The sequence below is a fragment of the Trachypithecus francoisi genome, unplaced genomic scaffold (assembly GCF_009764315.1).
Source record: "Trachypithecus francoisi isolate TF-2019V2 unplaced genomic scaffold, Tfra_2.0 Lachesis_group21, whole genome shotgun sequence".
NCBI lineage: Eukaryota > Metazoa > Chordata > Mammalia > Primates > Cercopithecidae > Trachypithecus > Trachypithecus francoisi.
The window spans coordinates 40,433,231-40,448,381 of NW_022681467.1; the positions used below are offsets into that span (position 1 = coordinate 40,433,231).

The following is a 15,151-nucleotide window of genomic DNA, read 5'->3' on the forward strand; positions in this document are numbered from 1 at the left end:
AGTCAGAGGGTGAAGAGGGAGCAGGGGTAGAGAAGGAAGCGCCAGGTAGAAGGCACAATGGATGCAAAGACCTGGAGGTGAGAAAAGTGAAGGGTAAAAGTTCAGGGTGGTGGAGTCCCCACATGGTTGGGGACTGAGAGAGGCTGGGAAAGGTCAGAAGAATAAGTGCTGGGTGACAAACTGTGATGTCCAGACAAAAAAGGAGACCTGAAGGTGTCCAGGCAAGAGCAATGTATGGCCTTGACCAGGAGATGGAGATGGGGAGGAATGGATGGATTCAAGAGATCATTAAGAGTAAAATGGCACAGCATGATTATGGATTGGGAATGGATTATGGATTGGAGAGAGAGAGCTGTCTGCGAGAACCCCAGATTTCTGGTTTGGGCAGCCGGTCAGATGGTAGCCCTATGCACCCACACAGTGTAGCAGGCTCTGCTGGGCCATGTCCTCACCCCTTATTATGTCAGTGCTTGCTGACTTCTAACCATCAGCATCTGCATGTCTTTGCCCAGGCTTCTCTGGCCCCTGAAGAGCTTCTCTAGCCTCTAGAGCCTATTTTGCCACAGGAAGAGCCAGAGAGTTAACAGGGAGCAGCCGCTGCTCAGTAACTGGTTAAGAGCTGGAATGTAAATACCTCAGCTCCCTCGCCTCTTGAGGAGATAGCTCCCAGATGCATGTTCCACACGGGTTCCCAGAGTTCCCCATCAGGATTGGCTCTGGTTGCCCCCTGGGAAAGCTGGCTTCTTATGCTTTATTGGGTGCATCACCTCTCTCCCACATGCTCCTCTGCTCTTATTTTCTAGAATCATCTCCCAGGTGAATCACTTGCACTTGAACCCATGTCTCAGGTCTGGTTCTGGGAAAACCCAAACTAGAACACACAGTCAACAGGGAGTATCTCAGGATTAGGGCAGGTGGGGAGTATGGTATGTCTGGAAGGTTTTGTTCTCATGGCCCCATCTCAGGGGGCTTGAGCTCCAGCTCCTGCCCTTTTCCTAGGTGAGATGGGCCTGGCATGGTGGCATGGCTGGTTGACTCTCCATCCTTAACCCACAAAGCTCCAATTTTTGATCAGGCAGAAACAGGCTCAAAGAAAGAAAGCCCTTCCCCAGCCCCAGGGGATCAACCATGGCTGGCCCATCATAAGGCCCATAATGTGGAAAGAGAGAGGGGTTCTGGGTCCTTGATGGCATCCTTGAACTACCAAACCATCCTGGAAGCCTCTACTTCCAGAAACCTTGATAAATGCAACCATTAAATGAGAAAAAGAGTTGAGTGTAAACGTTAAGGGCAGATACCCAATGCTCGGATTTGAATCCTGGCTCAGCCACTGACTGGCTGTGTGACCTTGGGCAACTTATTTACCCTCTCTGAGTTTCCATTTCTTCATCTGTAAAATGGGAATATTAACAGTCCCATTGTCAGGTTGTTGTGAGAATTAAATGAGTCAATATAAGTAAAAGCACAGCACAGTATCCGCACTTAGCAAGTGTTCTCTGCAAGAGTTAGCTATGGCCATTATTACCATTAAGCCAGGGCTTCTCTACCTTAATGTGCATACAAACCACCTGGGGGTCTCATTAAAATACAGATTCGGATTCAGTGGGTCTGGGGTAGAGCCTGAGATTCTGCATATTTAACAAGCTCCCATGCCAGTGTTGCTGGGCTGTGGACCACACTTTGAATAGCAAGGGCTGAAGCCACTGTCCATTGGTATTACATAACCCGAGACTCAAGGCATCCTCACTGGCAGAGCGGCCCAACCCACAGGCACCCCTTCCCCATCCCTGACACCTGGGAACACAGCATTTCCCAAGTTTTCTATACCTGTCCTTTGCAGCTCTCCTCACACTGCTAGTTGCTTAGTCAGTGCCCAAGAGTGGAAGCTCATGGAGGACAGGGTGTCTGAGGTGCCCAACCCAACTGCCTGGCACATTCTAAGTGCTCAATCACATCTGCTGAAATGAAAATCCATGTGGGAGCACTCCTGTGCCCACCTGCAGGAATACATATGCCTGGCGATCCAGCGCAGTCAGACAGACCCAGTGGTGCCAGGGGCTGCAGCCTTGCAGGGGCTGCTCAAGTGAGGCTGGCTCCCTGTAAGCCTCAGCTGGGCTGGCAGAAGCCCAAGGGGTGGGGAGAGGGAAGAACAATCCCTTCCTGTTTCAGAGCCTGGCATTTGGGCCCAACCAGTGCCCCAAATGCCTGCAGAACAAGGAGGCTGACTACAGCTCAATGTCCTCACCCATTCCTTCTGTGTCCCTACCTTGCCCAGGTGTTGGGCAGGTGGCAGCGCTGGGCCTGGCTGGGATCCACCAACACTCAGCCCCTCTCAGGAGGCCGAGACTGTCCCCTGCTGCTGGACCCGTCACCCTCCAACCCACCTGAAACCTCCACAGTTGGGCTCAGAACACCCACCTCAACCCTTTTAGTTATCGTAATCATCACAGTCAACACTTAACTCCGTGCTTACTCTGTGCTAAGCACTTTATAGACACAATTGTATTTGGGGTGGCTCACTATATCTGTTACAACGCAACTGACCAAAATAGCAAAATAGCCAACAAACAGTGGCTTAATTAACAACCAACAATAATAGATAACAATTACAGTGCCGGTCACTGTGCTAAGTTCTTTTACATGTATTAACATATTGAACCCTCACAACTCTGTAAGTATCTGCACTGTTACTGTCCCCTTTCTATAGATGAAGAAACTAGGCTCAGAAAGGTGAAGTAACTTCCCCCAAAGCCACACAGCTACTAAGAAGCTGAAATGAACCACACACCAGGGCAGTCTCATTCTTGAGTCCTAGCTTTGAACCTGTCTGTCATGTAATTAGACTCTCTGGTCCCTTAAAGCCCATTACAGCAAACGGTAACAAGAGCCATGTTCCAAACACCTGTCCCCTGCAGGCATCACCACGTTTCTTCCTCACAACACACTCTGATAATGCTCCCCTTGGTCATGTGGCCTTTCTGAGCTCCTCTTCTATAAAATGGACATGCAGGTTTGACTTCTCTGCTGCTGCTCACTGCAGCACGCTGCCCTTCCCATAATCTAGGTGTCCAGACCTGCCTGCGAGGCTGACAGATGTTTACTGGCCTCCTCAAACATTAGGGAGGCCCACTGATGTGCCCAAGCCCACTCAGGGGCATGAGTGGCAGAGCCAGGATGAGAACCTGAGCTTCCTGACTCCCTGCAACTCACACCTGTCAGCAGGGCCCCACTGCTCCCCAGATGCTGAGAATATCTTCCTCCAAGTTCTGCTGCCTTGCCATGTTTCTCAGGTTAAAGAAAACACTGGCTCCCTTCCTCCTCCTCCTCCTCTCCCTTCCGCTGTCCTCCTCCTGTTCTCACCCACGGGAAAGTCTCGCTAGGAGGTGGGTGGAACAGCAGCATCTGCTAAGGCAAGGCCATTCACGAGGCTGGAGATGCCCAGTTTAGGAGGGGTTGGGGGTGGGTGGGGAAGGCTTTTAGCCAGCAGGAGCCCCCAGCTGAGGGGCAGGGCCAGAATGAAGGGAAGAAAAGGTGGAGGCCCACCTCTCAGTGGCCGTGTGTCTGTCCTTGCACAAGTCACTTAGCTGGTACTGTTCAAAAGAATTTTCTATGTATGATGATGGAAATGTTCTATTTTCTACACCACCCAATATGGTTGTCACTAGCCACAAGTTGCTAGCGAGCACTTGAAATATGGCTAGTGCAATAGAAGAACAGAAAGTTTCATCTTATTTAATTAGCCACATGCGTCTAGTGGCTACTTTTCTGGACAGTTGTGGCATTTAATTTTTCTAAGCCTCAGTCTTCCCATGTGCACAAGAATCATGATGTCCCACCCCACTTCCCTGACTTTAGAGGATAGCTAGGACCATGAAGCGATGCAGTGCTGGGAAATAACCCCTGGCTGGGAGTCAAGACTCCTGGGTTCCAGGCCTGGTAACATGCTTCGTGATGCAGAGTGAGCTCCTTAACCTCTCTGAGTGCCCTGGCCATCTATATGATAAGGAAGTCGCTTTGGATCAAAGTTTCTTTGACCTAGGGATCCACGGATGGTTTTAGGGGACTCTGATAACCCCTGTAGTTATGAGAAAAGCATGTTTGCAGGACTGTGTGTGGGAGAATGAGTGTGTACTTGCACTGGGGGCTGTGTGTATTGGGGAAAACTGGGCCCAGTGCTTTCCTGAAATTCTTAAAGGGTTCTGTGAAAATGAGAAACCCCGAGTCCAGGTGAGTTCCTCTAGGATAAAAGCTTTTTGGCCGGGCGCGGTGGCTCAAGCCTGTAATCCCAGCACTTTGGGAGGCCGAGACGGGCGGATCACGAGGTCAGGAGATCGAGACCATCCTGGCTAATACGCTGAAACCCCGTCTCTACTAAAAATACAAAAAAAAAAACTAGCCGGGCGAGGTGGCTGGCGCCTGTAGTCCCAGCTACTCGGGAGGCTGAGGCAGGAGAATGGCGTAAACCCAGGAGGCAGAGCTTGCAGTGAGCTGAGATCTGGCCACTGCACTCCAGTCCGGGCGACAGAGCGAGACTCCGTCTCAAAAAAAAAAAAAAAAAAAAAAAAGCTTTTTAACAGTGGCGTTCTCAGGCCACATTCCCAGAGACTAATTCAGCAGCTCGGACGTGGGGCCCTGTGAGCTGCATTGGTAACGTGTTCCCGTGATTCTGACGTGAAGCCCACGGAGGGAAACGCTGGCAAGGAGCTAGCCGCACTACTGTCTAGTGAGCTGATGCTCAAGAAATGCTTTTATAAAGCAGTAGTGTATATTTTTCAAAACCAACAGGATTTAGGAAACTAAAAAAGTAAAGAGGAAATAATGATGATAATAAAACCCCTCTCTACCCCCTCCTTTATTTCTTAAGCAGCACGAATATACAGCACTTAGTGCCAAACACTGCCTTATGCTGTGTATAAACATTACCCCTGCATTATATGGATTATAAATGTCTAATCCTCATGACACCCCTATGAAGCTGATGCCGTTACTCCCATTTTACAGATGAGGAAAGTGTGGCACAGAGACCTTGCTCAGGGTCACACAGCAGGAAAGGGGTGGAGCCAGGATTCAAATCCAAGCAGTGGGGCTCACTCTCCCTCGGGACTTTGCTGTTACACTGTCTCCCTTCTGAAGATGGGGGATGAACTTGGAGCCCTGAGCTGGCATCTCCACGGCCTGGAGCTGCCCCAGGGCTCCCAGAGGGGTTGCTCAGTCCCTCCTGTGCCCCACCACAAAAGAATGCAAGAGCCAGAAGGGCTGGTGGCCCCACACTTACTTGCCCTCCGAGCCATAGCTGTTCATGCTGTCCTCAATGGACTCGTGGCTGGCCTGGCGCAGCGTCCGGCTGGGCATCTCCACTGCCAGGCCCGTCTCTGTGCTCCTCTGGATGGCCCCCTTCAGCCTCCGGCTGTCTCCTGGGCAAAGCGGCCAAGAGAGATGGGGAGAGAGACACAGGTGGGAGGGCAACAGAGAGAAGAGTCATCTGGTTAGCAGTGTTTCAGCAGTTGGGGGCTATCCAGCTTCAGCCTCCATCCCCAGTCCATCAACCTCCATGGATCCCCAGCCTCACCAGTAACCACCCCACCAACAAACAGTATTGCATGAGTTTTGTTAAATGATGGATTCATTTACATGTGCTTTTTCTCCCCCTTGAATTCATTTCTCCCCTGAAACCTTCTCCAAATCATTTCTCTTCCTCCTCTTCAGCTACTATTTATTGAGCACCTACTACGTGTCCTACTGTGTCAAGTGCTTTGCATGGATTTTGACCAGGGTTTCTTAACCTCAGCACACTGGCTCTGTGGATGGCATACTGCTTTGCAGTAGGGGCTGCCCTGTGCATCACAGAATGTCTAACGGTATCCCTGGCCTTTGCCCACTAGATACTAGTACAACCCCAACCCCACCCCGCTGCAGTCCAGTTGCAGCAATCAAAAATATCTCCAGACATTGCCAAATAGCCCCTAGGCAGCAAAAATCACCCTTGACTGAGGACTACTCGTTCTGAAATCAGATGGCATGAGTTCAAATCCTGGATATCTATCTCAGTGGCTGGGAGACTTTAGGCAAATTACTCAGCCTCTCTGTGCCTCTATTTGCACAACTGTCAAGTGGGAAGAATAACAGGCTTTTATGAGGCTAAATGGCCCCCATCAGCAGCCCACTCCTTCCATTCTGTGGTCAAACATCATCTCATCTGAGATCTTTCTTGACCACTCCTGGCCCCTCCAAAACAGCAGCCTTCTCCCACCCCCTGCCCCTCTCTGCCCCGACTCCTGCTTTGGTTTTGCTAACGTTTATCACCCAAATGCATTAAACAATATTGGTGTTTTGGCCGCTTCCTCTGTGAAGACCATAATCTCCATGAGGACAGGGAACTTTGTTCACTCTTGAAGCCTCAGCACCAAGAACAGGGTCTAGACCATTGTAGAGCTCAACTAATAGCTGTGGGATGGACCAGTGTCTGCCTTGAGAGCAGCCTTAATCCTCACAACCAACCATAAGGTGGATGCTGCTGTTCATCCCCATCCAGTGCCCAAAACTGGAGGTACAGAGAGGTCAGGACTTGTCCACGCCTGTAGAGCTAGTAAGGCGGGGAGCCAGGACACAGCCCCAGGAGGGTCTCTGCTCCCTGCTCCGTGGCCTAGTGATTCAAGGGACTGTGGGCTTGTTAGAGGTGGGGTAGATCATTAGTGGGATCTTTTTCATGGTCCCACAGAGTCCAGATGTGGGCTTATACCCAAGGGGATCCTTCAATGCTTGCTGATTAACCCACTGGGGAAAAGCAGCCCCAATCACACCCAGTCATCCTGCTCCTACCAGAGGACAGGAGAGCTAGGCCTGCATACCAGGAGCAGGGCAAGGCCAGGACACCTCTCGCCGGTCTTCTCCTGGCCTCCCTCCTCCTCCCAGCTCCAGGATGGTCTCTCCTTCCTCCCTGACTCTAAGAATCACACGCACATGTACACACACACATGCATGCGTAGATACAAACACTGTGTTTCTCAGAACGTGTAGCCTCATATTTCTGTCTCCCACACGTGTCTGTGTTATTGAGACACACAGACACCCACATTCAGAAAAACACACAGCAATACACACACACACACACAGGAAGATGCATGCAAAGACAGTGTGTTAATGCAGGTCTGAGTGTGTTCCCAGCGGTCTCCACACGCCTGTCACTCTGTGTGTTTGAGGCTAAGAGGGTAGGTATATACACATCCTCCCTGGGTGTTTCTGAACACGTGGGAGAGCGTGTGTGCCCTTATATTGGTGTTTCTACTCCAGTCCATCATCTGTTCTCTCCCTAGCTTGCATCTGCAGCCTCCCTCCATCCTCCATCTCCACTGTTTCTGTATTTTTCTGTGTATAGCAGGTACAGTGACACAGAGAAAGACAGAACCACTCACATGCACATTCAGAAACACAGACTCAGACAGAGACATCCCTGTACACACACACACACACACAAACACACACACACACACACACACACACACAGCACTGTACATATGTCCCTGTCAGATGTGCAGGAACAAACACCCCCAGCCCCACACTAGGGATACAGACCCATGACTGGGCACCCTGCAGGCAGGCAGCACACACCTGCCCCGGCTCCCTCCCTCTGCTGAGCCCTGTTCGGGTCCTCCCACCCTGGTTCCATCTCCACCTACCTGGGTCTGACACATTTCTCCCGGAAGAGGGAGGAAAAGAGCATGACAAACAACTCAGTCCCCCAGAGCGGTGCCTTGCATCTGCGTGGCACCCTACAGCCCTGAAAGCAGTTCCCAACTAGGCCCCTAGGATCTGCCTCACAGCAGCCCTGGCTCCCCACACAGGTGAGCATGGTTTTGCAGTCAGAAGGCCCAGGTATGGAGACCTGGGGCAAGTCGGACGGCATCTTCCCCACGGAGCTGTTGAGAGGGTTACATGACAGACGTTTCCCACAGTGCCGGGCACAAAGTAGGCGCCGAACATAAAAAGCCCAACCACTGCAGAGGAAGAAAGACCTTCCAATGTCCCCACACCTGCCCTTGCCAACTGTCTTGCTGATGCCCTTGTAAATGTATTTTTCCCTTGACACACCACCTTCCCCAAACTGGAGACCATGACTGGACCCAACCACAGCAATGTCCACTGTCCAACCTCCCCCTTCTGTGGGTCCTCTCTTGCTAACTGGGCCATGGTCCCCAAAGTGACTGTTCCAATGCTTTCCCAACTACCCCCACCAAGATCCATCCATCTCAGGTGGCTGAGATGTGTTCCCTTTGTTCTGCTCTTCCTCACTTCCAAATGTCACTGTGATCGTTAATAGTGAGTGTCAACTTGATTGGGTTGAAGGATACAAAGTATCATTCCTGGGTGGGTCTGTGAAGATGGTGCCAAATGAGATTAACATTTGAGTCAGTGGACTAGGAAAGGCAGACCTGCCCTCAATCTGGGTGGGCATCATCTAATCAGCTGCCAGCATGGCCAGAATAAAAGCAGGCAGAATGTGGATCTCATCTCAGGGTCTGGTTTGGGAACGTGGATCTCATCTCAGGGTCTGGTTTGGTGACACCTGACCTTAGACAGGCTGGCACCCTAAGCCAGTCAAAGTTCAAAAATCTTCACATAGGTGGGCTCCCGCATCATAACTATACCTGTACCCATTTACACCCAACCAGAACATTGGGAAGGAAATTTATTTCTCTTTTGTATGCTTCTATGTCATTTGAATTTTTATAATTAATGTATTAATTCTATAATGCAAATGAAGGTAAATACAAACAAGTTCATAAATAAATCACAGTTTCAATCATACCACCATCTTATTTAAAACCTTAGCCAGGCACGGTGGCTCATGCCTGTAATCCCAGCACTTTGGGAGACCCAGGCAGGTGGATCACTTGAGCCCAGGCATTTCAGACCAGTCTGGACAACATAGTGAAACTCCACCTCTACAAAAAAAACACAAAAATTAGCCGGGCATGGTGGTGGGCACCTGTAGCAGAGGTAGGAGGATTGCTTGAGCTTGGGAGGTTGAGGCTGGTTGCACTCCAGCCTGGTCGACAGAGTGATATCCTATCTCAAAAAAAAAACCAAAAACCAAAACCAAAAAAATACCTTAGAATGTTTCTTCACTGCCTGCTGAATTAGGTTCAGTTTTTGCACCCAGGCACCCAAGAATCTCCATTTTCTGACTCCCTCTCCATCAGCTACTGGTCTCCCTCCCAGTCTCTATATCCTAGCCCAGCCAGACACCTCAGTGCTCCATCCTGAGAAATACTGTACATCCTCAATAACTTCCCCATCCTGGTTCTCACTCCTTTCTTTTCCTCCCTTCCTCATCTTCCTATCAAATTTCTAACCATCCTCCATAGTTTAGCTTTTAAATAACACCTACAATTTATCAGGCACTCTGTACTTCAGTTTCTTCATCATATAATAGGGATAAAAGCACCAGATTCTCAGAGCTATGTGAGCACTAAATGTTAACAAGCAAGCAATGTAAAAATGTAATAACATTTAACCTAACATTTAACCCTCAGGATGGCCTAGGTAGGCTGGGATACACGGTCAGCCCTCAACAAAGTTGACTATTATTAATATGGTTATTACCATTTTGCTAGATGCCATGCCAAGTGTTTCACAAAGGTATCATCCCACTTAATTCTCACAATAAACCATGAGATAGCTACTGTCCCCCTCTACAGAGAAAGAAAATGAGGATCGAGAAGGTTAAGTAACTTTCCGAAGGACATGCACGAGTACTAATGGAGTACTAATGGAGCTGGACTTCAACTCCAGGCTATTCTGGCTCCAAAGCCATGTTTTAAATGCACCCTAAAGTAAACTCACCAAGCTCCACACCAGAACTCTAACGCCATGTCTTCCACAAAGACGTCTCTCATCAGACTCCTTGAGTCCTAGGGGCATTTCAGTCTTCACTTCTCTTGGGGTAACTATTCCACGGCACCTTGAAACACAGTTCTCATCCATCTAGTCGATGTCTGTGTTTATAGCATGAGCTCATTCGTCATTTACTTCCATTCAGCACCAGGGACAGCGCCCACACTGCCCATCCCCACTGAAAGTGTGTTAAATTGAATTGGCTTTAGGATGTGTCCCCAAGAAAAATGTAAATTCTCTCTGGTAAAGAAAACAAGTAGATCTCACTCTGCTGTTTATACTTGAATATGAATGTGTCTAATGTACGTTCTCCCAAAAGTAAGGATTCATAAGGAACAGGATAATAAAACGATAAATTATGAAAACAGATTCTATTGTTTTTAGTATTTACCCTGTACCGTGTACAAATTATATATACATATATAATTTAACCCCACCATAACTCTGAAAGACAAGTATTATTATCCTAATTTTACAACAAGGAAACAGGCTCAGAGCAGTTCAGCAACTTGTCCAAGGTTATACCAGGTAAGACAGAGCTAGGCTTGAAACCAGGTCTGTGTGAAAACAGCTCATCATATACTCTTAACCATGAGACCTCAGGGATGTGGTGGGGGGAGGGAGAAGGAGAGAACTCAACCAGTCCCCACTCTGACATTTTATTGAAGATGGACATTATCAGCTTTGACTTCCAGATGAGAAGCCCCAAGCCGAGAGAGGCTCCATGACCTGTTCCAGGTTCCCAGGCTCTAAAATCACTAACCACATCCTGGTCAGTGTGTGTCCACTCCGAGTCCATAGAGCAGCCTGTGAAGTTCCCCCAGACACAAGAGCTCTGGGTGACTGGGCTATTTTAAACCAGGATGCAAAAGGCACCAAGGCCCTTGGCTCACTGCTTCCCCTTCCCACAGCAACTACTCTTTCTGTCTCTCTGAGATAAATACCCTGGAGGCTGCTGCCTCTTCTTCCTCCATGGTCAACCTCTCCCTGGCCTGGTTATTCCCAGTGACATGGGCCTCATATGCCTCCCTTGTCCAGGTCTTGAAGTCCATCTGAAAATCAAGGGCTGAGAACCATCTGCAGGTACTCAGGCCTCCACGGCACTGATGTTGCCTCTGGTTGTGTCTCCAAGGATGGGAGGAGGAAGCACAATCCTGATTACTTCTGTGAGGGCCCTAACCTTCCCCTTCTTCTCCCTGGAGCTATAGGAAGCTGCCCTCCCTTAAAATAAGAGACGGTTTCATCTGGAGGGAACTTAGGGATCACCCAGATCAATACCTTTATTGTACAGAGGGCAACTGAGGCCCAAAGAAGGGCAGAAGTCAAAGGCCATGTTGATATTAGAATTCAGGCTGGGGACAGTGGTTCATGGTTGTAGTCCCAACATTTTGAGAGGCCAAGATGGGAGGATTGCTTGAGCCCGAGTTCAAGACCAGCCTGGGCAATATAGTGAGACCCTGCCTGTGGAAAAAATTTAAAAATTACTAGCCGACACTGTAGTCCCAGCTACTCAGGAGGCTGTGGTGGGAGGATTGCTTGAGCCCAGGAGTTTGAGGCTGCAGTGAGCTATGATCATGTTGCTGCACTCCAGCCTGGGTGACAGAGACCCTGTTTCAGGAAAAAAAATTCAGGTCTTCTAACTGCTAACCTCCCTGCTCCTTTTCAGTTGACAGCCTTTCACTATTTCTAGAGCATCTTCAGGAGGCAGCATGGCCTAATGGTTAAAAGCATAGACAATGGAGCCTGAATGCTTGGGTTGTAAACCTGGACCCAGTCACTCTACTAGTTGTGTGATCTTGATAAAGTTACTCAATCTCTCTGTGGCTCAGTTTCCTCCTCTATGCTAACTGGTGTCCACACCACCAGAGTGTCCTCTTCGGCCAGTTTCTTCTCTACTCAGCAGCCCATCTGAGCTTCCCAAACCTCAACTGTGAACACACCATCCCTGTGATTAAAATCCTTCAATGACACCCCATTGCCTGCAGAATAAATTCCAATTTAACACACACTGTCTTTCTGACATGGTCCCAATTTACATTTCAAGCCTCAATTTTTCCCTTTTCCCTAGTGTTCTCTACATTCTATTCACGCTGAATAATTCCAAATCTTCCATGTGACCAGCTGCCCCTCCAATTTCTTACCCATCATCCTGCATACAAAAGTCTCAGCATTCTCTTCTCTTCTGGAGAAAGGTGCTTTTTAAAACAATTGTTTGTTGCAGGATAATACACATAAAGAAAACTGCACAATTATATATCACACAGTTGTAAGTGTATACCCTGATGACCATTACAAAGTTCTATGGAACCAGCACCCAGATCAAGAAGCAAAACACTACCAGTGCCCTACAGAAGGCCCACATGCCACTTCCAGTTACTTTCCACCAAAAGTAGCATTATCCTAACTTCTTTTTTTTTTTTTTTTTTTTGAGACAGAGTCTCGCTCTGTCGCCCAGGCTGGAGTGCAGTGGCCAGATCTCAGCTCACTGCAAGCTCCGCCTCCCGGGTTTATGCCATTCTCCTGCCTCAGCCTCCTGAGTAGCTGGGACTACAGGCGCCCACCACCTCGCCCGGCTAGTTTTTTGTATTTTTTAGTAGAGACGGGGTTTCACCGTGTTAGTCAGGATGGTCTCGATCTCCTGACCTCGTGATCCGCCCGTCTCGGCCTCCCAAAGTGCTGGGATTACAGGCTTGAGCCACCGCGCCCGGCCCGTTATCCTAACTTCTAACAGCACAGACTGGTTTTGCCTATTTTGCAGTTTTCACTACATAAAATCACCTAGTGTATATTCTTTAGCATCTGGCTTCTTTTACCCAAAACAACATTTGTGGGGTTCATCCATGTTGATTGTTTCATTGTAGTTCATTCATTCTCATGACTTATTGTAGTACATTGTGTGAATATATCAAAATGATTTTCATTCATTCTATTGCTGATGAGCATCTGGGTGGGTAACCTCCAGTAATGGGATATTACAAATAGCTCTGCCAAAACATTCTTGTATGTGTCTTTTGGTGACGATTTCTGTGCAGTTCTTCAGGGCACATACCTAGGAGTGCAACTGCTGGGTTACAGGATATGCATTTGAAATGCGTTTTAGGTGGGTTAACCACGGTGTGGACTGGAAAGGTTAACACGTTAGACTATCATTCAGCAGGAAGCAATGTTCTGAAGAAATGAGGCTAAAAATTGGAATGTTTTGAGGAAAACGATGGTGGAAAGACTGTTGATTTACTGTATATCTGGCTCACATTTATATTCCCCAAATGTAATCTTTGTTAAGAGAATATGTATAAAGGGCAAACAGCACCCAGAACAGGAGAGGAAGGAGGGGGAAAGGCCTGGAATACAGCTGGCATTCAATAAATGCTGGCTATTATTATTAACCTCTCTAAAGGTCAATGGTCAACTGCTCACTGATACCACCTCTAGTAAACTCGTTATTTCATCGATTCTAAGACAAGCATTTTTTCAAGATGTGAATGGCAACCAATGGCATGTCAGAGTTAAATTCTGACATGTTTTAGCTTCCTTGGTGGTATATAAAGTTGTGACTTGCAACTGAAGGCCTCTAAAATGCAATTAAGTCCACAGCAAAGAACTGGTGCACGCAGGAACTGTCCGTGGTGCTGACTGAACAGAGAGGACTGGGCCTGCCTAGGGCGAAGGTGGGGCTCACAAGGGAGATTTTAGAACTACGAAGCATCACTATCCTGTGGTTGTTTTTAAACTACAATTCCTTCCCACTGGCTTGCTGATGCCTGAAATCCCACCCTCAAAGAATCACCTTTCCACATAAAGACAGGAACTTCCATTTATCAAGTTGAACCAGAGCCTATGAGAGGTGCTTACCATTCATCATTTCATATAATCTTCACAACCACCAGTGAAGTAAGTATTGTGTTCATTTTCAGAAGGGAAAGCTGAAGCTCAGGGGCTAATGAACCCGCCCATAATTACAAAGCTGGCACGTGGGATGTGATCCTGGTTCAACGCAGACCAGAGTGCAATTTTTGCCCTTTAGGCTGCTCTACACTGGAGGGAGGGATGAGTGCCTCAGACCTTTTCCCAAGAGGATTTGAAGAGGAAAGAGGGAGAGATCACAAAGACACAGAGATGAAATGAGTGAAAGCAAGAGAGGCAAAAGGCACATGATAAGGATTTGAGAACCCTAGAGAGGGAGAGGAAAGATTTTGTGAGAATCAGCTGGGTAATAAATACAGAATGTGCTTTGTAACTCTAAAGAGTTATGCCCCTGGAAGGAAACGTTACTCTCACTTATCCAACAAAATATACATTTATTGAGCTCATTTCCTATGCCATGCTGTTCTTGGCTCTGGGGATTTGAATAAGATACAGTATTTGACCTTAAGGAACTTACAGTGGGGAGGGGACATGAAACAGATAAGTAATTATCATTCAACAAACTCTTTACTAATTGCCTATTCAGGGCCAGATCCTGTGCTGTAGACTTATAACATAGATGAATTAAACCGAGACCTTGCTGAAACTCCCAGTCTACCAGAAGAGATAGGCAAGAAAAGGGGAAATTGTGCAATAATTACAAGGCAGCATAATGTAAGGGCAGAGATATACACAGAATATTATGGGAGCAGAGGAGAAGGGTAATTAATGCAGCACTGGAGTTAGAGCCACGGTGTGGGTTGTAAGCAGAATTGACTCAATGCTGAATTATACTTGATTGCAAATAAAATCAGAAGATTTCATTGTACATGGAAGCACTACTTTCCAGTACAACTGAAGGTTATATTGACAAATAAAAACACGTAGACAGAGTGAAGGGGAAAATGTGGAACCAAATGAAAACTGAAGACAAGAAGTCCCAGAAGCAGACGAAATGCATTTGGGGTGGGGGAGTCCTGTGCTGAGCAGGGGTGGTCAGGGGAAAGTCATTTACTCTCCTCAAGCCAACGTGGAAAGACTTTCTAAAGAAGAGGCATTTCCGCGATCCTCGGAAGGAAGACAACTCACAGCCCCACAAAAAGCTGTTTTTCCTCAGGAAGCTATTTCCATCAGCATTTGGGACAAGCTAAACAAGCCTTGGAAGGAACTGGGTTGTGGGCAAAAGGTAGAGTCTATGGCCCCATATGGCACTGGGAAACTACACAATGCACACAGCATTCAAGACTTCCAGGATTTGCCCCAAACCTATACTACAAGTCTGCCATGATGCACATACCAGGTGTTCTATCCACACGGAATTACTCATCATTCACCAAATACAGCCCACGTACCT

At 47.9% G+C, this 15,151-nt stretch overlaps 1 protein-coding gene across 1 annotated transcript in view; it reads right to left on the minus strand.

The window, feature by feature from the left end:
- Positions 1-15,151, minus strand: part of RIMS4 (regulating synaptic membrane exocytosis 4) — a 58,362-nt gene that overhangs the window by 14,588 nt on the left and 28,623 nt on the right. Inside the window, exon 2 of the mRNA XM_033186508.1 lies at positions 5,276-5,414. Within this exon, the coding sequence (XP_033042399.1) occupies positions 5,276-5,414 (139 nt within the window). The remainder of the gene's footprint in view (positions 1-5,275; positions 5,415-15,151) is intronic.